Source organism: Peromyscus eremicus, chromosome 20 (assembly GCF_949786415.1).
Source record: "Peromyscus eremicus chromosome 20, PerEre_H2_v1, whole genome shotgun sequence".
Lineage (NCBI taxonomy): Eukaryota > Metazoa > Chordata > Mammalia > Rodentia > Cricetidae > Peromyscus > Peromyscus eremicus.
The window spans coordinates 24,384,878-24,410,256 of record NC_081436.1 but is presented as its reverse complement, the minus strand read 5'-3'; the positions used below and the strand labels follow the sequence as shown (position 1 = coordinate 24,410,256).

Sequence of the window (25,379 nt, the reverse complement as noted above, 5' to 3'; positions counted from 1 at the left end):
TAGGTCACGTTTAAGCAGCCATGTTGATGAGACTTCACGGGTGTAGCTACTCTGAGGGTCACATCTGGTTCACTCTGAGGGTGGTCTTCTGTTGGGGAATATTATTTTCAGGTGTGTTACTTTTGTTTATGTTGCATTTGTTTAACTCTGTGAAGCTGTGTTACTGTGCCTGTCTAAAATACCTGATGGTCTAATAAAGAGCTGAACAGCCAATACTGAGACAGGAGAAAGGACAGGTGGGGCTGGCCGGCAGAGAGAATAAATAGAAGGAGAAATCTGGGGGAGGAGAGATCTAGGAGCAAAAGAAGGAAGCCAGTCACCCAGCTAGCTACACAACCAGCAATGGAGTAAGAAAGAAAGGTATACAGAAATAGAGAAAGGTAAAAGCCCAAAGGCAAAAAACGGATGAGTTAAAGTTAAGGGAGGCTGGCAAGAAACAAGCCAAGCTAAGGCCAGGCATTCTTAGTTAAGAATAAGCCTTACTCTTAATTATGTGTGATTTACTTGGGAGCTGGGTGGTGGGCCCCCTAAAAGAGCAAAAACCAACAACAGTCTTCTCATTCAAGGGGTCGTTGACGCTTCCTACCCCACTGCAGGCTGGACCACACCCCCTGATCCTCTGCGTAAATGCCTGTGGCTTTTCAGGCTTCACTGCTGGTCTCCTTAAAGAGGAAGTAATCACAGGGACATGCCACATCCAAGGAAGTCCTGAAGAGTTCTAGAAACTCCTTCCTGTAGGTCAGAAGCCAAGCATGTGGGCTGGATGGCTATTGCCGGGTTTTCTTTATTGTTTCACACACACACACGCACGCACGCACGCACGCACACACTCCGAAATACATAAATACAATCTGCTTAGTCCATATAATGTTACTTGTGTGTATATGACCTCAGGGGCTTTCTGCAGCTGGGAAGGATTATACGCACTTCCTTCTCTTTCCCTCCCCAATCCTAGGACTCCTCCTGGGTCATTCAGCAAGTATTTTTTACTAACGTTAAGCAAAAACAGTTCCCACCTCAAAGGGAAGAAAAGAGAGTATATTCTGAACCAAGTATGAATGGACAAAGCCCCAGGACATTGAGTCACTTTGTCCCAAATTACATGTTCCATTTGGGTACATGAACTTTTACAGCCACAGAATAAAGGAAAGTCATCAATCAAGGCACTCAGAACGTGTCCTGATTGGGGGCATCAGGACGGCAGGTTACAGCAAAGGGGGCCGGGGTGGCCGCTGTACTAGAGGCTTTAAATGCCATCAGATGGCATTCTTAGCTTTGGGGTTGGTGGAAGCCAGCGGTTTTTAAAGCTAACACATTCTAAGCTTTGCCTGATAGTTACAAGGGCATTCGGTTAGACACAAAGGTGGCTGATAAATGGTTACTAAGGCGGGCTAAAGTTACAGAGCGAACAAGGCTGGGTCGTAGCTCAGTGGTAGAGGGCTTGCCTCGGGGTCTAATTTCATTTCTGTTGCTGTGATGAGACACCCCAACAACAATGACAACTTAGAAGAGAAAAGGGTTGTTTATTTGGCTCATAGTTCCGGGTTACAGTCCATCGTCCAGGAACACCAAGGCAGAACTCCGAGCTGCCGTCACGTCACAGCCACGGCCAAGAGCAGAGAGAAGTGTCTGACGGCACGCGCTACCTGTTTGCCTGCCACTGCTTATGCTCAGCTCCGTTCCTTCACCCTTACATGCTTCAGGGCGCAGCCCATGCCATGGTGCTGCCCACACTCAGGGTGGCTCTTCCCACCTCAACCGTCAAGACGGTCCCCCCACCCAGAGACATGCCCATAGGCCAACCTGATCTAGACAATTCCTCCACTGAGGCTATTTCTCGGGTCATTCTAGGCTGTTGACAAGTCGATGGTTAAAACTAGCGTGCCTAAGGTCCTGAGTTCGATCCCCAGCCCCATGAAAGAAAAAGAGGAAGAAAGGGAAAGGAAGGGAGGGAAGGAAGGAGGGGACCATGGGCCAAACAGACCCTGCTTTTGCAGGGCACATGGTCTGGTAGAGATGAGGAAGACAGGCAGACACCAGATGGAGTTTTTGAGAGAGGCTGAGAAGATCTACACCATGGGGAAACAAAGAACACAGGTGACTTAGTGGAACGGTGAGGGGGATGTGGGAGAGCAGGAGGGGCCCCGGCAGGACAGGAGAAAGGATGAAGGTGTCGGGTGCCTCCTGAATGCACAAACCCATTTCTAGCTCTCTGTGTGGGCCTCCTGTGTCCTAGCCCACCCTGCCGCCCACACTAGTCTTTGAGTCCCACAAAAGGGGCCCTCAAACGCACGGACAGGACTTTTTAGACTAATCATACAGAACGGAATGCTACTGGAACCTGCTTCCTACCCTTCCTTCCGGAAAATTCCTACTCATCCTCAAGACCCAAATACATGGGAGACGGTTGGTTGCTCCCACCTTTAACGACCTACTCTTGTACGTCACGCAAACTTATTTCACAGTCCCAGCACCTTCCTCTGGACCTGAAGCTCTCAATAGGGTCTGACCTAACCCAGGTATTTTGGATTCCCGAAGTCTCTTCTGGGAGATTCCTGGCTAATGGTAGCAGAATTAAAATGACCTATTGTCCTTTCAATGCTTCATGTAGGGTATGTGGCTAACCACTGGGGGAGAGGGGTGACAGGGACTACAGTGTATTATTAAGGTGATTTCAGCTGTGAGTGACAGCGGTCAACTCCCATTAGCTCAAGAGGAGGAAAAAAAAAAGTTGTTGCAAATGGCGGCCTACGAGGCAGCCCCAGGGCCTTTGCATGTCCACAGCTTCCTGTCCACAGCTCCATCAGTCCTTGCACTCAGACTGCTAGGTGCCAGGAGCAGGAGCCAGGTGGCCCTGTTAGCCTCGAGGTCTCCATTAGAACCACCAGCCTTACCCTCTGCCCCACCTCAGGGCATTTAGACTCACTGGATGTGTGTTTTTTGGAGGGGGGCACTGTAATGGTGGTCATTGAGTCTTCCCCCAAGCCTTGGGCTCTGCTTGGGTTAAAATCTGAGCATGCACAAAGACCTCCCTTTTTTTTGCTGCATACCCCTGTATTTGTTGGGGGTGCAAGGAAGGCAAGCCCAGCACAAAGCAGAGAAAACAAAATTAACCTTGAGTTGAGGGACAGGGCGGCTCCATGGCCACTCTGAGGGCCAAGGACCATCTCCCGCGTGCCTGGCATGACAACTTTTGGTGTCTCATCCAGGCATGACAAGGGCCAGCGCAAGAGGTGCCTGAGTGTTGGGTCGGCAGCAGCTCCTCGCTTGCCATTGGCTAGAACTGGTCACTTGACTTAATCCAGGGAAAGAGACTAGGATTATAGAGGCACAATTTACCCCTGAGCCCCAAGGGGCTAGGCTGGACATCCCCAACAAAATCAGAGTCTCTCCAAGGGGTGGAGACCTGAGAGAAGCCACCTTGAGTCTAGCTTCAGCAGCAGCACCGTCCCAGCCTCGGAGCCCCTGACCCTTCCCAGCAATGAATGCTAAGCAGGGATGGAATTAGCCCACCCACCCCCAACACACACACCTCTGGTTAAGATGAAGTTACCGAGGCTCTGCCAGGGTTTAAGTCTGAGTAGCAACTTGGTAGCATCTCCTCGGCTCCCTGTGCCTCAGTTTCCCCATCTGCACAACAGGCTCTACCCAAGAAACTGTCGCGGGGTTGCAGCACGGAGCCTGGGGAGGCCCTCGGTGGAGCCTTATTCTGAGTCAGATGCGTCATTGTGGCCATTTTACAGAGGAAGCCACTGTGAAGCCACAGACTGGTCCGTGCCCTCCTCCAGAAACATGCTGTCCCCTGAGTTTGCAGTCACGTCTACCCCTGGTGGGGGTTCACGGAGCACACACGCGCACATGCACACACACACACACACACACACACACACACACCTGACTTCTGAGATTAAGAGGCAATATCGGTCTTGAACAAGCCCCCAAGGAGGTGACTGGAAACCTAGGAAAATAATGGCAGCACAGTGGACCAGGCTGGGGAGGCCTGGTTCAGACTGCCCTCTAAGGATACAGTGCGGTGCAGAGAAGACCTAGGTGTCTCTTGAGAGATGACAACCAGAAACCGGCCGTATGGTAGGGAAGGGAGGTGACTGCAGCCTGGAGCTGATATCAGCTGGACACTGCACAATGTGTGGACAGATCTAGAGGGTGGCAATGGGACCCTAAAGCTGCTTCTTGAGGGGCCAGGGAGAGGCGGTGGGAAGCCAGGAGGTCAACACGGATGACATCGCCCTTCTTCAATTTCAGCGATGAACGCTGTCCTAAAAATGGAGGTTAGCCCTTCCGAGAACGCAAGCCCTGTTCCATCGATGTCAGGATCCAAGGTGTCAGCTCTTCCGTTGGACTGACAAGCCGTCCCTGGGAAGAAGTCAGCCACCTGCAGGAACACAGGGACCTACATCTGTCCCCACCTCATCCTGCCTCTGACCCGCCTGAGGGTCAACTGCTTCCTCAATGTGGCTGTGATCTTCACCTCAGGCCTTCCTGCCGCCCTGGGGCCTCTCCAGTCTCCGGTCCTCCTGGGCTCAGAGGCCAGGCCTGCCCAACCCTGTGAACTCTTGACTAGTGTCCTGGAATCCCTCTTTTCTCTCTGGCTGCCTCCGAGTGCCCCACCCTTAATGTCCTCCCCATCTGCTTCCGTTCCTGGTGAGGGTTTTTGGCTCTCCCTGCCCGGCAGCTGTATACGTGGCAACATGGGACCCACAGTGAGGGGCCTGCGGGCCGGTCAGGAGGAGCAGACTCAACAAAGTCATTCATCCAACAGGCAGATGCTCTTCAGTCAGAGCAGGGAGAGAGAGAACCAGCCCAGGCCTCATGACAGGGAACACTGAGGTGATGTGCTCTGACAGGGTGGATCTAAAGGGGAAGCAGGCGCCTTAGAGCCCCTGGCCTGGCTCCAGAGCCCACAGGAGCTGGTACCCATGCCCACCACTTCCTGGAAGCTATTCACAGGTGCTTTATATTTTCTGGAACAATAAGCCCTCACTTCATGGTTTCCCCATCGTATACCCTCATAAGTTCTGAAGTGGGTTTCTTCTGCCATTCACATGTGTACCTTGATTAGTCAAAGACCTTAGTAGGGCAAGAAGATTTGGGACCAGATGTTAGACAATGTGGAGTCTAAAAAGGTTAAACAAATTACCCAGCATCCTCCATCCCTTCACCCCAACAAAAGACTGCCCTGCTCAAAGCCAGGGCAGAAAGGCACCAGGTCTCTTAGACAAAAGTCTTTAGGAATTGGGGAGCCTGGTGGACAGGGGCTTTGTCTGGGCTGGGTACCTGACTGTTCCTGCTCTCTGCTTCCAAACTTCCCACTTCCTTAAAGTGCTGTGGGAACTTGCTCTCCTTCTCATGGCATTTAGCATTCTCCCAATTTCTGGGGCTCCCATCCATCCTGGACCACAGTGCAGGCCTCCTCCCTCTGGTGGGGATCTCTCTGTACCACCTGGCCCCAGTGGGCTGCCTCCTAAAGGCCCAGCACTAAGGTCAACCCCAGGCCAAGCTTCACACACGGCACCTCTCTTGTGTCAATCCCGTCCGATTCTCTGTCTCTGTTTTTATTTTGCTTCATTGTGACAGTGCCTATGTAGCCCTGGCTAGCCTGAAACACTCTATATAGACCAGGCTGGCTTCCAAGCACAGATATCCCCCTGCCTCTGCCAAGTGCTGGGGTTAAAGGCATGCACCACCACGCCCAGATCTCTCTGCCTTTATAAACACAGATCTCTCCCGCAGCCCTGGCTTGGGCAGCCTCCAATTTTGTGGAGTCCCTGCCCAAACCCCACCAGGCCTACCCGGTTGAGAGATTCTCTATTACCAAGGTCTAGGGCCTCCTGGGACTATACCACTGAATGCTAACACTGTCCGAGACAGTCTCATGGCTACCTCTGAACCGAGGCTGGGAGGAAGTGTGTATGCTAGTGGGACAGGCGGGTGAGGTGGGGTGCTGGTCTAGCACCAACTGGGAATGTCTGTGGCTTTGGCTTCAGTGTGCAAATTCTGCAGGTGCCTGGCACCAAGTTTCCAGGGCTTTGGTCAGCAGATCACAAATCCTGCCGACACACAAGGCAGCAGATCCAGGTCTTCTTTGTGGTAGAGCATATTAAGCAGACTAGAGCTTGGCCAGAGCACACTGTGAGGCCAGCTCTTTGCAGATCACTGGGAAGCAGGCAGGTATAATGGGAGGCCTCCCTTCAGAGCCCTCACGGGCCCCAAGGACACAGAGTCCACTCTGCCACTGAGTGGGCTTGGATCCCAAGCAGGTGCATATGGTGTGTTCTTTGCAATATCCACCTTCCACAAGGTACACTGAGTCACCAAACAGTGATGGTTACACAGAGCAGGGCACAAATTCCTGCCCTTCCACCCGCAGCAACAGGCAAGGAGAGGGGAGGCCGGGGTCACTTTAACAGTATAGGCAAGGGACCGTGCTAGTCAATATGGCCGCCCCCAGCAGACTATCCTCCATGAGGCAGGATGAGTTTTTCCAGCTGTTTTCTTCATAAGCATGAGACAGAGTTGTGGGACTCGGAGGTCCCTCACACAGGTGAGGTACTGTGGTTGGTATGTGGTGAACATTATTGACACAACAGGATCTCGAAACACCTAAGACCAATGTCTGGACATGCCTCTGAAGTTGTTTCTAGACTAGGCCAGTTAAGGTGGGGTGATGTCCCTTACCTGTGGGTGGCATCATTCCGTGGTTGGGGACCAGGACTGACTATAAGGAAGAGTGCAAGCTGGGCACCAGGCTCCGTCTCTCTCTGCTTCCTGACTGCAGATGCAATGTGACCAGCTGCCTCACACTCGGGCTGTCATGTCATCCATGCCACGGTAGACTGTACCCTCAAGCCACAACGAACCCTTTCTTCCTGGGTTGCCTTTGTCCCCGTAACAAGACAGTAGCTAATAAATTGGTGTGGCACTTGGGAGTTCCCGGCTGGAACATGAGTTTCGGGGATGGTCTCTAAGGAAATAATCATTGTGCTTCTGCTACAGGGAGCCACACTGCAGATGACCAACAGATGTTGTCCGAGAAGGAACATGGCACCTGCCAGGCAACATGCCCTCTAATCCTGAAGCCACCTGTGAGGTAAGCCATTGTTACCTCCACTTTGCAGGCAGTGATATTGAGGCTCAGAGATGTGGGGACTTACCGGGATCCCAGCTGACTCTCAGTGGGTTCCAACTCCAGGACCCCGGCTGTGTGAGCAACTGGCTAGAGCTGATTTCTTTGCAGGCAGAGAACACACAGGCAAGGCTTTGTTTCTGTGGAACCCTATATCTGCCCCCACCAGGGCCAGAGTGGCTACCTCCCAAGGCAGAAGAAGGGCAGAGAGCAAAAAGCACCAGGCTGACTTGCCAAGAGAATCCAGTATTTTTATTCACACTGGCCAAGCCGGCAAGGACAGTCGGGCTGAGGGTGGTTTTGTGGAATCAGCCTTCACAGCACGTGGCAGGCCTTGCCTCTGTCACCCTGCCATGGCTCCCTTGGCTGTAAGCACCAGAGATGCCCGCCCAGGGCCAGCCCTGCCCTGGGTCTGCAGAAGCACCAATGGACGGAGGCCGCCTTCCCCTGAGAAGCTTGGGTAGCCTTGCAGTGGAAGAGGGGAAGGTTGAAGGGCCACCGGGCCGTGCACGCTGGGAAAGGCATGGGGCTCTCTGTGTCCCTGCTTCTCCATGACTTCCCCAGGGCCTGTCTTGGCAGCGTGGCTCAGAAAGGGCCCCCAGATAACCTGAATGTCACCGGCTTCAGTCCCTAGACCTGCTTTGGGCTGAAACCTGCCACCTCTGTCCCCCCTGGCTCCCCATGACGTCTGCAAGGGTAATCCAGGCAGGTGAAGCCGTGAAATGGGAGCCACCTCCCGGGTGTCCTTAGCACCTTCGTAAGCCCTGTGTGACACTGGGCTTTTGAGGGTCCAGGAGGGTCAGAGAGCACCTAGTGCGTGGTCTGACCTTGGCTAATGTCCTGGGGAATGAGAAAAAGAAGGTAGGAGGAGTCTTCAAAGGTCAGGGAGAATGGGCTCCAGTTCACTCCCAGGAGCCCTTTTATCCCAGATGCCTCCCAATCCCTGGGTCTCTTCCCAGCCAAGGCTATACCTACGGTTTGCTTTAATGCTGGGCACCAGGCAAGAAGGTAGAGAATGGGAAAGGAACATCACGCCCACCTCCAGCACCCTGTGCCACCACGGAGCAGTGAAGAATGGCCCACAGTGCCTAAGCACCTAGTCTAGAGGAGCACCCAGTCTAGAGGAGCACCCAGTACGTGCGCTCAAGTCTTTGGACCCACTTGGGCATACCCCAACCCCTGTCCAGGCTACTGGGCATTCACCAGGGGAGAGACAGGACCTAGGTCTGATTAGTCTAGGTTTTCCTCAGCCCTGGGACCAAGTGAGCGTTCAGCATTTGTTGAATGCATAAGTGAGCAGTGGCTAGAAAAGCGGGTGGGGGAGGGGCGGAAAGAGCAGTATGGGGGTAGGCCCAGGGTGAGGAGAAAACCTGAGGATACAGGAAGAATACTGGAGTTTGGGGGGGAATTCCAGAGTGTTTGGGAAACCCCTAGAATTCTGGGAACATTCTATAGAGAGCCCAACTCCTCAAGTGTGGTCTATAGACCAATAGCATCAGCATTTCTGAGGAAATTGCTAGAAATGCAGAATCCTGGGCACACCCCCAAATGCCAAGCCAGAATCTACCATACAACAAAGTCCCCCAGGCGTGAACAGCACAGTGATGTGTGAGGAAAGCCTCTCTAGAGGCTGAGGACGTTCTGGAATACGTAAGCCCAAAAGTCTCTGAAAATGAAGCCAAGCGGGGAGGGGATGGAGACAGACTGCAAGTGACAATCCTAAGCAATGAAGAGCGGCAGATCCAGTCCTGGGGAACCTACCTACAAGACCTGCCCTAGCCACCAGCCCTCCCCCAAGCTGCCCAGCTGCGAAACCAGCCAGGGAAGCTCAGTCCTCTGCCTTGATCAGGTGGCCGCTGAAGGTGATGTAGGTGTCCACATCATCGCTGTAGATGGCGTTCTCCCGCTCCCTCTTGAAGAGCCGCACCCACACGTGGTCGCCAGGCTCCAGCGGCAACATCACACTCTGGCTCTGCATGATGCTGCGCTCGCTGGGCTGCGCGTAGAGGATCACGGCCGCCTGCTCGTTGTGGACGATGTGCACGTAGGTCTCCTTGTAGTTCCAGCTGTGCACGTTGAGGCTGAAGAAGTAGAGGCCGCGCAGGGGGGCCGCGAAGCGGCCGGTGGTCATGTCGAAGTGGCCGTCTGTGTTCACGAAGACCCTGTCGAACCGCAGAGGGAGGAAGTCCTCATTGCTGTGTAAGGCTGTCTTGCGACCCACAGAGAAGGCCGAGTAGTGCATCTGGCAGGGGCTACCAGGGCTGCCTGCCTGCCCCTTGTCACCTTTGACGCCCTGAGAGCCGCGGTCCCCTCGGGGACCATCCTTGCCTGGCTTCCCTGGTGTTCCTGTAGGACCTCTGTCCCCTTTGTCACCTGTGAGGACATGAAGGAGAGAAGTTAGAACAGGCATCCTAGCCTATGCTAAGCACTCATTTTTGGAAGCCACTGCTTTAGCCTGGGTCCAGAAATGAAGCTGGTGTTTACTGGGCGCCTACTACACGCCCAGCATTTATCACCGCAAACATCTCCTAAGACCCAGACTGTGTTCTGTCCAGCTCAGCCTGGGTTCCCTCCTGGCAAGGGAGGCATGACAGGTTTCCAGGAGGCTGCTCTGCTGAGGCCAGTGGGGAGGTCGGGCAAGGTAAGACACGCTTTACACCTCCAGTTAGAGAAGAAAACTGCCTTTGCCGTGGCCTGGAGATTTGGGGGTCTTGGGTGTCTGGGGTGCACCTTAAAAGGGCAATGCCCACTTCGCAGGTGCACATGAGTCCTCACTCGGCAGAGAGAGGGCAGGACATCCACTCAGCATGGCCCAGACCATCTCCACCCTCCCTGGCAATGGTGACCTAGTCTCTTTTCAGCCCTGGCTCCAGGCTGAATCTGAGCATAGACAAGACACCCCACCCTCACCCCAAAACACCTGGCGTGTACTGAAGAGACCTGACTGCATATTTTCCTGGTGAGGCCCCTTGACCAGGGTGGTGGTGAAATCAGTGGAAGGTAGAGAGGGAAAGGAAGGCACAGGTCCTTGAAGGCAGACCAAAGGAACATGGAGTGGGGGGTGTTCACGGCTGTGGGCTGGCTCCACAGATGCCACCTCCCAGCAAAAGCACCTCACTGAGTACAGAGCATTTGAGCACCTGCTCTACCCAGCGTAAGGCCAAGGTGGCTCTGAGGAGGGACTGTTTTCCTTCAACACATAAGCCGGCAAGAAGTCTAGAAAGAGGCCAGCCTGACCCACAAGGCTTAGACACAGGGCTTCAGATGCTACCCAGGCAGCCTGGTGCTACACAGAACTGTCCACTTCTGGAAGCCTGTCCAAGGGCAACACAGGGCTTCAGATGGGCAGCCACAGCAAAGGGTCACCAGGCCCGGGCTCCTCCACCTCCAGAGGCTAAGCTACCTGAAGTTGAACCGGTGTGGCTGTGAGGCAGGGAGACCAGGAAGTGACCTCCCCCAGGCAATTAAAATGAGTGGGAGTCAGAGGGGAGTGCCCTGCTCTGTCCCTGACATCGAAGTGACCCCAGGAGAGTCCCTATTGGACACTAAATTTCCCGATATACACGGTGGGAGGAATGACCCACAATCATCTCCTCACATTGGGTGGGGGCATGGTGAGCAATGGTGGACATCAGTGGTGTGGCCATGGCAGTCATGGGTCCCATCACTGTGGTGGAACTAAGTCCCTTACATCTGAGGCTATATATTAGGGAGCTGCCACCCCCACCTCCAGCACCCCACCTCCAGCACCCCGCCTCTAGCACCCTGCTTCCAGCACCCCACATCCAGCCATAGAGCTCCCCCAGGACTTTGAACTTTCACTTCTGTCTCTGCCATGTGCCCCACACGACACCTATGGCAGGCAGGTCCTCTCTCTGCTCAACCCCCCTTTTCCTGCGGAGAGAAACTTATATCCTAGTTGTGGCTGGTGACCCCGTGGGCCCACATCTTTCCATGCCATCTCCTTTCACACCCCTACTGAGAAGCTCCTTGCCCTGTGAGCATAGGTTTGCCCTTCCCTTTCCCCTTCCCAGGAGCCCTGTGGATCTGCCATGCCCGCTCTGCTGCCTGTGCCCCACACTTCAACACCGTCTGCCCACATTTTGGACCCCAGGGCCTTTCTCACCACCTGCTTCATCAGCTTGGGGAGTCTATTCATTGCACAGCATCTGCCCACCACCTCTTCATTCACCCTGAACTCAGAACGGTCCTTGTACATTCCAGGTGCTGTGTGTATGTAGACCGAAGGCAGGCAAGGCCTAGGCAAGGCCTGTCTTGCTTTCTTCTGTGCCTCCCTCTTTCCCTCCCTCCCTATCCCATACCAATTCTGCCCACGACCTGCCCAGTGTGATAACTCACCCTTCAGGATGGTAATGTTGATGTAGGGCCTGACCTCGGGCAAGACATAGCGGAAGGAGGGGGAAACAGGGGCATGGACAGTGTCAGCAGAGGACAGTGGTTCCTCGGGGTCACAGCATCGTTGACAGCCTTTGGTGAGATGGGGGGCCACAGGTTCCTGAAAGGTGGGCTCCTCTGTGGGGACTCCAAACACCAGAGGAAGCAGGAGTACCGCCCAGAGGGAACCCAGGCTGTCTGTCCCCATGATGACCTGGACGGAGAGACACATTCGACTCAGCGTATCTGGCATGTCAACACTCAGGGACAACACTATCTCCAGTAGCCAGGGCAGACCTAGTGTTACTAAGGGGAGCGGGTAGGACCCCTGTAACAGGCAAGTCTGGGGCCACCTGGGAAACGAGTCTGAGGGCACGAGACGAGCCACTGAGCCTCCTGTCTATTGTGGCCACTGCCACATGGCCTGGGAAGAATGAAACTCCTCTGGAGACCCTCAGATGGCACACACCAGGCGCCCAGGTCCTTCCTGAGCCACCCAAGAAGATGCCCAGATGTCCACGGGGCTAACCAAGGAGATGGAGAACGTTTCTTTGGCTCCCTCATCTCTAAAGGCCATGGCTCCCACCACCACCTGCAGGCTCCATAGGCAGGAGCTGGGGTCCCTGAGGACCAAGGTATTGGACCCCACAGGACTCCTCTGTGCAGAAGCGGGAGGTCCCCCTCTCGAAGAACAAGTCAGGAAACCAGATGTCCCCTTTGAAAGGACACAAGGTTGAGGATATGCAGCTTAGCAGGGCTCACCCTCCTGGTGTCTTTGTACCCTCAACAACCCCCCTTTACCCAGGAGCCCCGCAGAGAAAGCTCACAGTTGAACCATTGGGAGATGGTCGTGTCAATCCTGACAGGCCCACCAATCGGCCACTAAGGTGGTAAATTGAAATTGGGGGAGGGGAGGACCAAAAGCCCTGGTAGTTCAGAGGGATCAGAATTGGTGAGGTTCCATCTTGGGCCTGGAACATGAAGGGTCCGGAGTTTTCAGAGTGGAGCCGGAAGTAGGCTGGACACTAGAGAAGGAACCTGGATGGGTGGGCAGGAAGCCCGCAGCGGGCCTTTGAGGTGGTGACATGCTCGGGGCCTGGCGCCACCCGATTATCACAGATCAGAAACTGCTATTGAAACCAGACTGGTTTTTACACCTCTGGCGTCTCTTTGTTTATTTCCTTTTTGTGCCTCCTTAACATGCAGTACAATTTAAAAATATTTTTCTGTGGTTAATACGGGCTGAGAAGGTAAAATGATTACTTCTAGAAAGGCTACGAAGAGGGGCTAGGTGTTAAAGGGGCAGCACTCTTGGGTCATCTCCCCAGGGGCCAGGGTGATGACAGGAGGCATCTCCAGAGACATCCCGGATCTGGAATGATCCTGTCCACACTGCTGGGTCTTGCTGGTTCTGCTCCACCAGGCAGACAAACCCGTCAGAGACCAGTCACCCCTATTTTCCTCAACTCCAGGTTGCAGCGACCCCCTCCTCTTTATTCTGGCCAGAGATGTGTCCCACCCTGTGGGGCCATCTGAATAACACAAACCGGTGTGACCTAGGCTTGTGGCTTAGCCCTTCTGGTCTTCCTGCTCCCCCCCACCCCCACCCCCGTTCACACAAGATGCCAACATGTCTTCCTTGCTAGGTTACACGGATGATTTAACAGGCAGTGAAGCTGCCTAGCTTGTCATGTACTTCAAAGAGTCCATTCCTTCCTCTGCCTGGTAGAGACCTCATCCTGGTGTCTATGGCTTGACAAGGCACCGTACGTCTCCCGAAGGGTCAGCATGGTTTGGAGACATTTCTGTTTCCTATTGGTCTGGCCCCTGGGGAGTCAAAAGCTCAGACACAGAAAAGGGGGGGAGGGGGGAGGCTTAAGGACAGGAAGCAGGAAGCAGGGCTGTCTCCCTGGAAGCGGCTGGAAGCGGCCCTAACCACAGCTAGGATCCCTGGCTGGCTCCTGGGAGGGGGCAGGTAGGACTAAGTGTGGGGGGATCACACCAACCCTAGAGTAGTCTTGAGGGTCCCCACCACCTCTGCTAAAAAGCCAGAGACTCTTGGGGGTGGTGGAGACCCGACCACTGTTATCATCCAGGTGGGCAGGGCTGGGCTAAGTGGCTAGGAGAGGGGGAGTCACTGTAGGGGGCAGATAAAAGCCAGGAGCGGTGCAGGGTGGCCAGAAGTGTAGGGTGGAAGAGACGAAGAGATCCTCAAGGAGCTGGCTAAGCCAGAGGGAAAGAGCTATGTGCTCGCCAGAAAGAGGAGAACACAGGAACCCCAGACTCTGACTCCAGCCCCCAGCCCAGACAGAAGCAGAGAGGCCTCCAGCCACTCACCCTGGTCCTGCAGCCTCAAGCTCAACTCACAGACCCCGGGTGGCCTCTGGCTCCTTGGCCCATGTCTGTGATAATAGCTTGTTGCTGGCCCGACCCCCAAGGCCTACGACTGAGCTGGGAGGGCGGAGGGACGGAGGGAGGGAGGAGGGAGCACGCTGAGCTGGCTTCCCATCCCCTACCTCCTGCTCCCGCCCCTCCAGCCTGGGGCTCTGCCCCTCAGAGATGCCGGGAGACGTTTGGATCTTTAAACTTCCTTGGGCATCTGTGGCCCAGACCCAGCCATGGTACCCTGTTTGAGTCAAAGGCCCTGAGAGTTTAGAGGGACGGACGAGGGTCAAGGGCTTAGAAATACTTGGTGTGGAAATCGTGGAAATCGGAGGCAGCGGGGGAGGGGGGGGCAGGGCTCTCCATTGCTCAGGAAAAGGGAGGCAGCGCTGGGAACTCCCACAGCCCGGGTCCAGTCGGAGCCCAAGAGCCATCCAGTCGGAGCCAAGAGCTACAGAGACAGGGTGGCGTGAGGGCACTGGTACCCATCCTCCATAGGCATAAACCCTGGTTGTCCTAACACCCAGTAGCCAGCAACACGGCCAAGCACTGCCTCTCCTACCCTAGGTGGTCTGGGATCCTGCCTCCAAGCACATAAGTGCTAGACCAAGCGTGCCTCATCTCCCGCTCCTCCACCTGGAATCCTGCCTTTATTAATTCAATCTCTTGTCTCCTAAAGCCAGCTCCCCCACAGAGGTAACCTCCAAGAAGTTCATGGGGGAGCAGCCTATGTGCCCTGGGTCTTTGCCTCAGTTTCCTCCGGGGCAGGCTAGGGGATTTTTTTTTTTTTTAGCAAGGGCCACAGACATGGCTCCTAGCCCTGGCTTCCTGGGGCCAGAGACCCCGTGCATCTGATGTCAAATGTCCCTCACCCTTGGCTACCTTCCCATTTTAGTTTTACTGAGTATCTCCTGATTGAGCTGGGCTTCACTTCTCTCGGGACCTTCGTTCCCCCAAAAGTGTTTAGACCCACTATTTCCCGCAGCTTCTCTCCAGCCCAGGGAGAGGAAGCAAGTTAGCAGCTAGAGGGGCTTGGCAGAGACGTTACCCTCCAGCCCACCACTTATGGGGCAGATTTAGGTGTGGGACCTCCTGGCCCCACTAACAGCTAAGAGTACGTACATCAGCCCTCATGTTTTGGGTCCTTGACAGGGCTATCTCTGGGCCCAGTCTTCCTGTGTGTTGAAGCAGACAATCCAACAGCATATCAGTCCTGGAAGGAGCCTCAGAGATGATCTAATCCCATCCCTTAATCAGGGACATTGTGGCCCAGGCAAATCAAGACTTCGGTACAAAGTCACATAGCAGAGTGGAGTCCAAGTTGGGAGGACGCCAGACTCTTCTGGTCCGGTGCTGCCTCCCAGAATGACTTGAAGTCCTCAGGTCCAGTCAGGAGTACCAGTGGGGCCCAGCAGAAAGCAGACACAGGGACGATGGCCATATAGGGACCACGACCAGGCCCACACTGGCATGGCCTCTGTATGGCCCTGCCTGCCTGAGCAGCATTCCTGGGGCACTGAGCCAGGCCTGCAAAGAGGCTACCAGCTTCAAGCTGCAGCCACCAGAGCAAAGGACTGAGTCAGCAGCCCTGGGGGTGGGGACAGCACCAGGCAGTCTCCGGTCTCTGGGGTAGAAAGCTGGAAAAAAAAAAAAAAAGGACGAAAGAAAAGATGGATGGAGTAGGGAGAAGCAGGAAAAAGGTGACAGGCACGGTTGTGTTGGAGGCCAGCTGTGTGCCTAGTACTGTGCACCCCACTTGCAGGCCCAGGCTGCTCACTCCACCTTAACAGTCCAAGAGGCTCCAAGCCACTGACCTCAGCCATGAAGATGTCCCAGGCCAGGTCAGGCAGATTTGAGACAGAGCTCCAGTCCTGGCGTAGACAGACAGACTTGGATTATGGCTCTGTTGCATGTTCTTCTTCCAGCTGTGTGACACTGGGTAAATTTCCTTACTTCTCTGAGTGTTTTGTTTTTCAGGACAGGGTTTCACTGTGTAGCCCAGGCTGGCCTCGAACTCACTCCGCCTGACTCTGCCTCCTGAGGGCTGGGATTAAAGGTGTGTGCCACCACTGCCTTGGCGCTTCTCTGAGTCTTAATGACCTTGGGCTAGACAGTCTTGACTCCAGGACTGTATGAGTGTCTGGGAACAGGCAGTCAAGGGGTGCTTCCTCCTGGCTACTTCGGGTTAAGCCCCGTATGCTGCGGCGTGCATTCATTTTTGTCAGCACACCTGCCAGTAGGTACCCCCAGGGCCCATGATGCCCTCCATACTGTTTCATAAACCTCTGTCAGCAAATATGTACCCAGACACAGAAAGCCCGAACTATGTCACCAAGGCCAGAGTCCCACGGTATGAGACTGTTTCTCCGATCACTCCCGCCCTTTCTGACTTCCGGGAGCCAGGACAGTGACTTGGTGACGCCAGAAGTCAGCTGCGTAAATCGTGAATGCTAATTCCTATTTGTAGTTCAAGGTCACTGCCAAGTTAACGTCTGAACTAATGGAGAGGAGGGCGCCACCTCCTGGAGAGAGCCAGTCCGCGGCCCGGCACCCAGCACCCCGCCAGTCCAGCCTGGCTGGAGAGCCGAGTTTATTCTTCCAAACCTCAGCACCCCAGAAAGTGGGCAGGGTTCCTCTGACCTACAGTCCCGTGAGAACAGCTCCAAATTGGCTTTACTGAGTCCCGCTCTATTGAGCGACCCAGGCTAGACCCTCCAGGCCCAGCCAAAAGAGACAGGAAGAGTTCAAGCCCCCACCCCCCCCACCCCCCTCCAAGGCCCACAACGCGGAAGCCTAGTCCGGAGAGGAGCCGAACATGTCCGAAAAGAGCCGAACAGAGCCCCGTCCTACCGAGCAAAGCCTAGCAAAGCGGAATCCAGCCGAGTACGGCCGAGTAGAGCCGAACAGAGTCGATTTTTACCGAACCAAAACGAACAGAGTCGGGTACAGCCGGGTGGAATCCGACAGTGGCCGAATAAAGCCGAATCTGAGCGAAGAGGAGGAGCGGCGCTCTGAGGTCCAGCGGCGCCCCCTGGCGGACACAGAAAGCACTGGGCTGACCTGAGCGGGAGTCATCGGGTCACCTTGCAGCCCTGTGACAGTCCTGTAAGATGGGATTGTGGGGTGCACTTCAGGAATGAGGGAACTGAGGCTCCGCCCGGGCCCGAGGCTGGCTCACAGGCACTCTGAGCTAGGATCTGGAGTTCCCTTGATTGTGTGTGGCCAAGAACACCCCTGCCACTTACAACCCACATGTAAATCCAGTTGTGTTTGCCCATTTATTTGCAGCCAGAGCCTACAGAGACCTCCCTTGTGGAGAGCTAGCAGATTTCAGACACAACCATAGTCTCACAGATGGAGAAACCAAGCCAGCTCGGGAGGTGTTGACCAAGGGCAGTGAGGCGGCAGTTCCCATGAGCAAATATTGACACATTTCCTGGCCGGACTGAAAGAGGACATTCTGTCCCTTCTCTGCAAAGCTTTGAAACAGCCTGCCCCCACCCCAGGCCTCAGTTTCCCCACCTGCAACAAGACAGTATCAGAGGATGTGCCCAGGATCCCAGGTACCTGGATCCCTAAGGAGAATGAGGCGCTCTCTGGAGCCAGTGAGAAAGAGAAGCTGTTTGTACACATGTACATCCCCGATTCACCCCCCACACTACAGCACTCTGGAGTGCCTGCCCAAGGCTGCAGGGTTTGGGGTGCTGGGCCTGTGTGGCCTGGGTATCTCCTTTGCGATATATATATACTTCCCAGGGGTATGGTGTGCTACCAGGAAGCTGGCACAGGTAGTCTCAGAGCACCCCAACCCCTAGCATCACTTTATCCACTTAGCACTGGGGAAGCTGAGGCAGGAGAATGGCCCTGTTCTTGGTCTTCTTCCTGGTCATGATATTGGGCAACAACTGTAACATCCCGGACCTCACCAGGTCTTGCACATCTGTCCTGTGGACATACTTCTGAAAACGCTTGTGCAGTACCTGTGGGCGCCAGGCACTGGCCTAAGCTCTGTGAACTTTAACTCGTTCAACGACCTAAGCAACTCCTTCTCCCAGTGGGGAAGAAACTGAGGCCGGGAGAGGCTCATTCACTGGCTCCAGGTCAGACGGCGAGTGAACGGATGAGCTGGGCCTTAAGCACAGGCAGTCTGAGTCCACAGTGTCTACACACTGACACTCTGCTGTCCCCTCCTTGGCTCCTAGACAAACCATCTGGCCTCTGGGCTGAGCCTTTGGCAGTTAACAGTGCCCGCTCACCACGTGTTGCATGAAGGATGAGCAGGGTGGCTTGGCAGATCTTGTAGGGCCCCCGGGAGGGGAGAGGCCACTAACACCATATGGCAAATGGGCGGTGGTCTTAGCAAGTGCCACAGCTGGGGGCGACAGGAACAAAAGGTTATTGTGTTGGCAGAGGTGGCGGTGCCTGCCTGTTATCCCGGCTCTTGGGAGACTGAGGCAGGATTGCCACGAGGTCCAGGCCAGCCTTCGCTACAAAGGGAGGCTTCACCTTGAAAAAGAGAAAACGAGGGCTAAAGAGATGGCTTAGCTGGTAAAGAGCCCCCTTCACAAAGGTGAGGACCTGAGTTCGGATCCCTGGTTAAAAAGCAGCTCATGTAGCCCTAGCACTGGACAGGGAGAGATCCTGTCTCGTCTCAAAAGATAAACTTGGAGAGATTGGGAAGACACCCAACATAGCCTTTGGCCTACACACATATGTGCACTCATGCACATGCGCGTGCGCACACACACACACACACACACACACACACACACACACACACACGGAGATGCACACATACAAGTTTATTGTGACCCAGGACCAAGTCATCAGCCTGGTATCTCTTCGGAGGAATATGAGTCTGTTCCAAGCCTCCTCCTGGCTTTGGGGAGTTTGATGGCACTCTCAATATCCCTGGGCTTGGAGAAGTATCCCCCTGGTCTTTGTGGGAGGCTGGGTTTTTAAGACAGGGTCTCCCTATGTGGTACAACCTGGCCTTGAACTCAGGGTAATGCTCAGCTTCCCAAATGCTGGGATCACAGGTGTGTGCCACCCCACCCTATCACCCTGACCTTTACTTCTGAGCTGTTCTTGTGGATGTGTACATTCAAAGCTCTTTTCCTGGGGACACACATTGTATTGAGCACGACTTCCCTCCCCACTTCCGTCTATAACGACCTTCTTTCCAAAAGAAAGGAAACAGGTTAAGATTTCCATACAGGGACTGGGAAGGGCACACTCCAGTCCCACCCACCCCACCCCCGTCTCCCAGGAGCTAACTCTCCAGGACACCATGCCTTTACAGCCTCTGCCTCATCATGGGACTTCACCCCTACTCTTTCCTCCCATGATCTTGCTGGCTGCAATGCCTAACTGTGGAGCCTCAACACACACCAGCCCCTCTGTCTGGCACACTCAGGCTCCAACACCTCCCTCTGTGCATACCCACTATGCTCTCCCAGCACACACATATACTCTCCTTCCTCACGGTACCCAAAGGGTAGCGATTCACAAGTGGCCACCTGGGAACATCCAGATGCAGGAGCCATGCCCATGTACCCCAGGCTCCTTCTCTCCATGACAGCCCAGTAGTGGATTCTACTTTTCTAAAGAAGCATGCACTCTTTTTAACCTCTCTCCACCTCTCCAGCCCCTCTCATGACTTTTAGGTCATACATTCCCCCCACACACACACAGCTTTATGATGGATTCCATGAGAGCCTGAGGGTTACCAGTAGCAGGAAGAGCCCTGAGACTTCATCAAGACCACACTTTGCTCACCTCTAAGAGTTCCCTTGCAACACAGCCTGGGATCCCTCTACTCAAGAGTTTTCTACTCCTGAGGATCTATGGAGCCCAATTGTCATCTCCCTTTGGGGCAGTGGCCTACATCATCTGCGGGTAAAGAGAGGGTCCCAACAATCGGTAGCCTTGTCCTCCCCAGCCTCAGGCTCTGCAGACTCCAAGCTCTTCTCCCATCATGCTGTTGCTGATGCACAAAGTCCCGATCCAGAAGCTGGTGGCCATGGGCTGTTGCCTGGCAACCGCCTCTGAGCGACAAGATCAAGGTAAGTCAGCAACTTCCATTGCCGAAGAGGAGGACAGAGGCAGGCTTGATGGTCACTGCCTTTCTTTCTCTGCTCAGGACTAAATCATAGATTCCAGTCCCCAAATCCCAAAGCAAGATCCTTCAGTTTCCCTTGCCTGCCCCTCACACCCTTATTTATTCCCAATCACAGCTCCAAAGCAGGCTCCTCCTGTGTGACTGTGGCCCCAGTGGCCCTGTTCAAGTCTTCATTCCAGAGACTCATGGGAAAGGCCATAGCTGCCCTGCCAGGTAGGCCCCGGAGACACAGCTGCATCACGCCGGCCCTGCAAGGTCAAGGTTTTCAGATGCGTGTAGACACGTGCACATGGACTTCAGCATGCCCCAGCAGTGGCTCCCAGTGTCGCTAAGTTCAGAGTCATGGGAGCAGCAGAGAAACCCCGGCCCATATGGACACTTCCAGGTAACGCCCAGGCACCGGTTGGCCCATTGCTTGTACCTGCACACACCTGCCCGAGAACACTTTGGACACATGTTTATGGCCATACACTGAACAAAGCCATGCGCTGAACAAAGCTACACACACACACACACACACACACACACACACACACACACCCCTGTGTGATTGTACCTAGACATAGTAGCCACAGAAAGCCTATGCACACTCAGCTTATTCTGCTCTCTGGCCCTTCCCCTCACCTCCCTGCCCCTCCCACTACCCCACTGGCCAGATTATATTGTCCATCCCACTGCCTCACTTCTGTCCGGCTGGAAAGGTAGACATTGACCAGTCATCACTCCCACGGCCTTGTCTTTGTGGATTGGCCCAGGAGACCGTCATGGGACTTAGTTGTAGTCAATCACCTTTCTGCTTTGAGATTTGCTGTTTGGATAATAATAAGTGTCTGTTGTTTCAGGTGCTGCTCTTCAAGGCTCAAACTCTTAAGGGCATCTCTATGACCCTGGAAGGACTATGAAGCCATATGAAAAGAAGCCACACAATCTGCACACTCACCCATCAGGACGTACAGGGGAAATGGCCCAGTCACTATCTTTATTGACAGGAGCTAGGGTCAGAAGCAGCAAAGATTTCCCAGTTGGCCACCCAACTCCTTTTGCAAGGCACAGCTCCCCTGCCCCATCCAGGAAGGTTGGACTGCTCACTTCTGCCCAGGCTCCTCCTCAGAGGAACCTCAGGCCTGGGCCTCACGCTCCACACATGCCTGAGTTTGCAAACTTCCTCCTCCCAGGGTGGCCTGCATGATCTCTGACCCTCGGCCTCTGACCTCCTGCACCCCGTTTCTCATGAATACCTTCACCCCAGTAGCTGCCATAGAGATCACTCACAGGCAGGATGTGGGCTGAGCCTGAGTTGGGGGTACCTCCACTTTGTATCCCATAAGTAGCCCCATCGTGGTGAGCAGTGGCTTAGCCAGCGTGACTCAGTTTCCTCCTGGATTCCAGCAGACTGGCGAGCTAGGGAACCGCATCCACGCCATGGTGAGGATACTGAGACCCAGGGGGGGAGGGCCTGGCCAAGCGGCTTGAGGTGAATAGAGGATGCAGGTTTCCCAGCTTCTGGATTTGTGGGTTCCCTGAGGACCCTACCTTTGCAGAGTAGGGTGGGGGTTGAGGCAGAAGCTCCAACCTCTCCAAGGCCAGCTTTGTTGGGACCAAAAGGGCCATCTCTGGGAGGGGTAGAGCCCTGGCTTAGCCTGGGGCAGTGGCTACTTACTGCCCATGACGGCCCGTCAGCCTCTTTACATGGTCTGGAGCCCTGGGAACACAGACGATGGGGAGCTCTGACCCCCACCAAGGGCTTACCACCCCTCCCTAGTGTCCTGAGGAACCAGGCCCACTCCCAGGATCTCCATTGTGGCCCCTCTCCTCAGCGCCGCAGACAGACCCTTCCTGATGACCATCAATGCCACGACTGAGCTTAGCCCAAGGGGCGAAGGTTGGTTCAAGACCACAGCACAGTTCTGTTCCCTCCTCCCTCCTCTCCCCTCCCCTTCTTACTGCCTCTGCTCCCTCTCCTTCATCTTGGCCATCCTCCTCCTCTCTCTCATCCCCTCAGGCTGCCACAGTCTCTGCCCTGGGGACAAGGTACCTGACCTAAATAGGGTGAGTCAGGCTGTGGGTGGCCTGAGCCCGTGTGGCGTGTGGTCCCTCCCCGAGAAAAGGAATACAAAATTAGAAGCATACGTCAGATGTAGGCCCCAGAGGGGCCCAAATAGTGAGAACCCCTGAAGCTTGGCTTCGTCTGCCTTCTGAAAACATCCTCCCCTCATGTCCAGGAGCACAGGAGGCCCAGCACTGAGACACTGGGATGAGGGCCTGCAGGACATTGGGCTGTCCAGCAGGAGAGGTAGGAAGCCTAGGCAGGAACAGAGGTGGCCGAGGCCACACAGCAGCATGGGAAGGGCTGAGCTGGGTCCTAAGCAGTGGCATCCCATCCTACCGTCTTACACTTCCTCTGGGCTTCAGCCAAGCCCCCAGCTCACCTGCGTCCCTGATTCTCCAAGCCCTGCTGTATCTCCCTGAGGGCCAAGATACAGACCGACACCCAAGATACCTTGTTTCTTGGTCAGCCTGCCCACATCACCTTAACTTGGGCTCGGGAGAGTCCCCCCAATAACGACACCCTCCAGACCCCTCTTATGACAGGGCCCATCGGGGCCTCATTGTACCCATCCCTGAGTCAAAAGAAGAAAGCCAGGCCCAGAGAGGGCAGAGGACCTGCCAACGGGCACACAGCAGGCCCCAGCACAGAGGGGCAGAACGTAGGCCCCTGAACATTCTGTCATTGGACCCTGAACCTCGGCGGCCCAAGGATGACCAGGACAGCAGTGTCAATGAAGTCGCGTAAGCTGCTACTTGCTCAGACCACTGCATGTAGCTGGTAGTCATGTCCCTAAGCCGGGCACAGCCTCTGCCTTTCTCTGGGCCATTTTACCGGTCCTTTGAAGTCCTTACAGGTGGCTCAAGGTGCTAGGCTTGTCCCCAGCTGCCGCCTCCTGGGGTAGAAGCTGCTGCTCCTTGGCAGATCCTGTGCTGGGCTCCTGTCCACTGGTGCCAGGCTGTGCGATCTGACTGACCCTTCGGTTCATCTCCTTCCTTCTCTGAGCCCTCCTCTCCTCCTCCTCTCGTCTCTCCTCTTCCTCTTCATCCTCCTCCTCCTCAGTCTTCTCTGGAGGGCCGGACCCTGGCTCCTGGCTCCGTACACGACGGGACGGTCTCAGCAGGACCCTGCGGAAGCCCTGCTTGAAGCGGTAGGAGAGGAAGCCGTAGAGGATGGGGTTGGCACAGCTGTTGGCGTAGGGCAGTGCCACCACCAGGAAGTAGAGGCCGAAGAAGGCGGGCTCCTCGGGCAGCGGGCACACCACGTTGATGATGTTGAGCAAATAGAAGGGCATCCAGCAGAGGACGAAGAGCGCCACCACAGCCACCACCATGCGCGTGACCCGCCGCTCAGAACGCCGCCGCCGCTGGCAAGACGGTGCCGCCTGCACCCACTGGCAAGATGGCGCGCGCACGCGCCGTGTGGTCGACCGCACCTTCACCACAATGAGCAGGTAACATAAGCAGATGACCAGCAGGGGCCCAAAGAAGCCCAGTGCAGCCGTGTAGATGATGAAGGCTGCTCGCCATGCAGCCGCTGGCTCTGGCCATTGCATGTGGCACGTGCTCATGCCCCGGGGCACTCCCGAGAAGACCACCACAGGCAGCACCACCACAGCCGAGGCCACCCAGACGGCCGCACTGACTGTGCGGGCCACGGGTGCCGTGCGCCAGCGGGCCGAGCGTGTGGGGTGCACCACGGCCAGGTAGCGGTCCACGCTCATGACGGTGAGGCAGAAGATGCTGGTGAACTGGTTGATGCCATCCACGGCCATGACCAGACGGCACATGAGCGAACCAAAGGGCCAGTAGGACAGTGCGTTCTGAGCAGCCAGGAAGGGCAGCCCTAGCATGAAGAGCTCATCAGCCAGGGCCAGGTTGAGGATATAGACACTGGTCACTGATGGACTGGCTGTGTGCCGCAGGACCACGTAGATCACCAGTGAGTTGCCCAGCAGACCCACCACGCACACCACCAGGTACACCAGGGAGATCAAGATGCCGCTGACAGCCAGGCCTGCCAGACTCGCACCGGCAGATGCGTTCCCCAGGGTAGCGTCCAGGGGCCAGGCTGAGGATGTGTTCCCAGGGTCCAAGGTTGTGGGCACTGATGAAGAATGGGCAGCCGTGGCCATGGCCAAGGAGAGGCCGGTCAGCAATCAATTACTCCTGGCCTACGGGAGGAAGAACACAGCTTAGTTGTGTCAGAGAATCCTTCCTCTGTGCCACTCGACCGCTGCTACCTTGAACTTGGAGACCTACTATGTGCCAGCTCAGAGCTGGAGGAGCATCTTGTGCTCTGCACAGACCAATAAGGTGAGGAATGCAATTCCTATTTCTCAGATGAGACTTCAAGTCCTCCCAACTCCAGATAAAATAAATAGGTGTGTCGTTTCTAGCAGAGCCCAGAACTTTCCTCAGATCTCTAATTCCAAACGGGATGGCACAATGAGCTGATGGTGTCTCCTCTCCTGGAAGTCAGCACCTCTCTAACCCTGGCCATCACATGGGGTCCTCTACCTAAAGCCCTGCCTGGAGGGATGACTGTAAGTGTAAGAATGGGTGCCTGGACCCCTTCTCCGTCCAGACAAACAGGTGATAAGAAGTCTCCAAGGCATCTGGAAGCTACATCCCCCAGCTGCGGGGCTGTGGGTCCTGGGCTGAGCAGGAGGGGGCACCAGCTGGTAGGAATAGACATTCCCTGGCATTTGGTGAGGTCCTTTTATCCCGACTCTGTGCCTGGGCTTTGAGGACTCTGCTGGGCTCCCCTGCTAGACTCAGCTCTCCTGCATCACTGAGATTCATGCAACCCTGGACCATTTCCACTGTCCCCCAGCTCTCCCTTCACTCCATCACATCCTGCACCAGCGAGTGAGGCATCAAATGAGTCAGAGGAGCCCAGAGTGGGCAGCCTTGTGAAGGAGTGGGCTGCAGAGTGGGGACTGGAGGAAGGGAACCCCTCAGGCCTGCTCAGCAGCTTGTTGCTTCTGGAACTCCCGGGTAAGGGGCTAAGGGCAGCCCTTCCCATGAGCCTGACCCTCTGCCCCATCTTTTTCCAGCCCATGGACCTTTCTGCCTGCCCCTACCAGTTCCCTTGGATCCTGGATCCTGAGTGCTTCCAGCTCTACCCTGCAGAGCAGAGTGAAGGGGAAGTCTCTAAGCTAAGAAGCTATCCTCAGATCTGTGTTGCCACTCCCCCTGGTCTGGACCCCTCCTCTAGAAACTGAGAGTGCTTCGGGTATCCCGATGCGACTCTGGAAGTAGGAGGCTCCTGGGAAGGGGAAGCCCCCA

General features: G+C 55.3%; 2 protein-coding genes across 2 annotated transcripts; both read right to left on the bottom strand.

Moving 5' to 3' along the window:
- Positions 1 to 7,374: 7,374 nt before the first annotated feature.
- On the bottom strand, positions 7,375 to 13,994 carry C1qtnf6 (C1q and TNF related 6). The gene is made up of 3 exons (XM_059247267.1): positions 13,877 to 13,994; positions 11,504 to 11,753; positions 7,375 to 9,517 (listed from the first exon to the last, which is right to left on the bottom strand). The coding sequence occupies exons 2-3, from the start codon at positions 11,745 to 11,747 to the stop codon at positions 8,973 to 8,975; spliced, it is 789 nt and encodes a 262-aa protein (XP_059103250.1). The 5' UTR covers positions 11,748 to 11,753; positions 13,877 to 13,994; the 3' UTR covers positions 7,375 to 8,972.
- Positions 13,995 to 22,939: 8,945 nt separating this feature from the next.
- Positions 22,940 to 24,223, bottom strand: Sstr3 (somatostatin receptor 3). Its single transcript, XM_059248122.1, has one exon. The coding sequence runs from the start codon at positions 24,221 to 24,223 to the stop codon at positions 22,940 to 22,942; it is 1,284 nt and encodes a 427-aa protein (XP_059104105.1).
- Between the last annotated feature and the right edge of the window lie 1,156 nt (positions 24,224 to 25,379).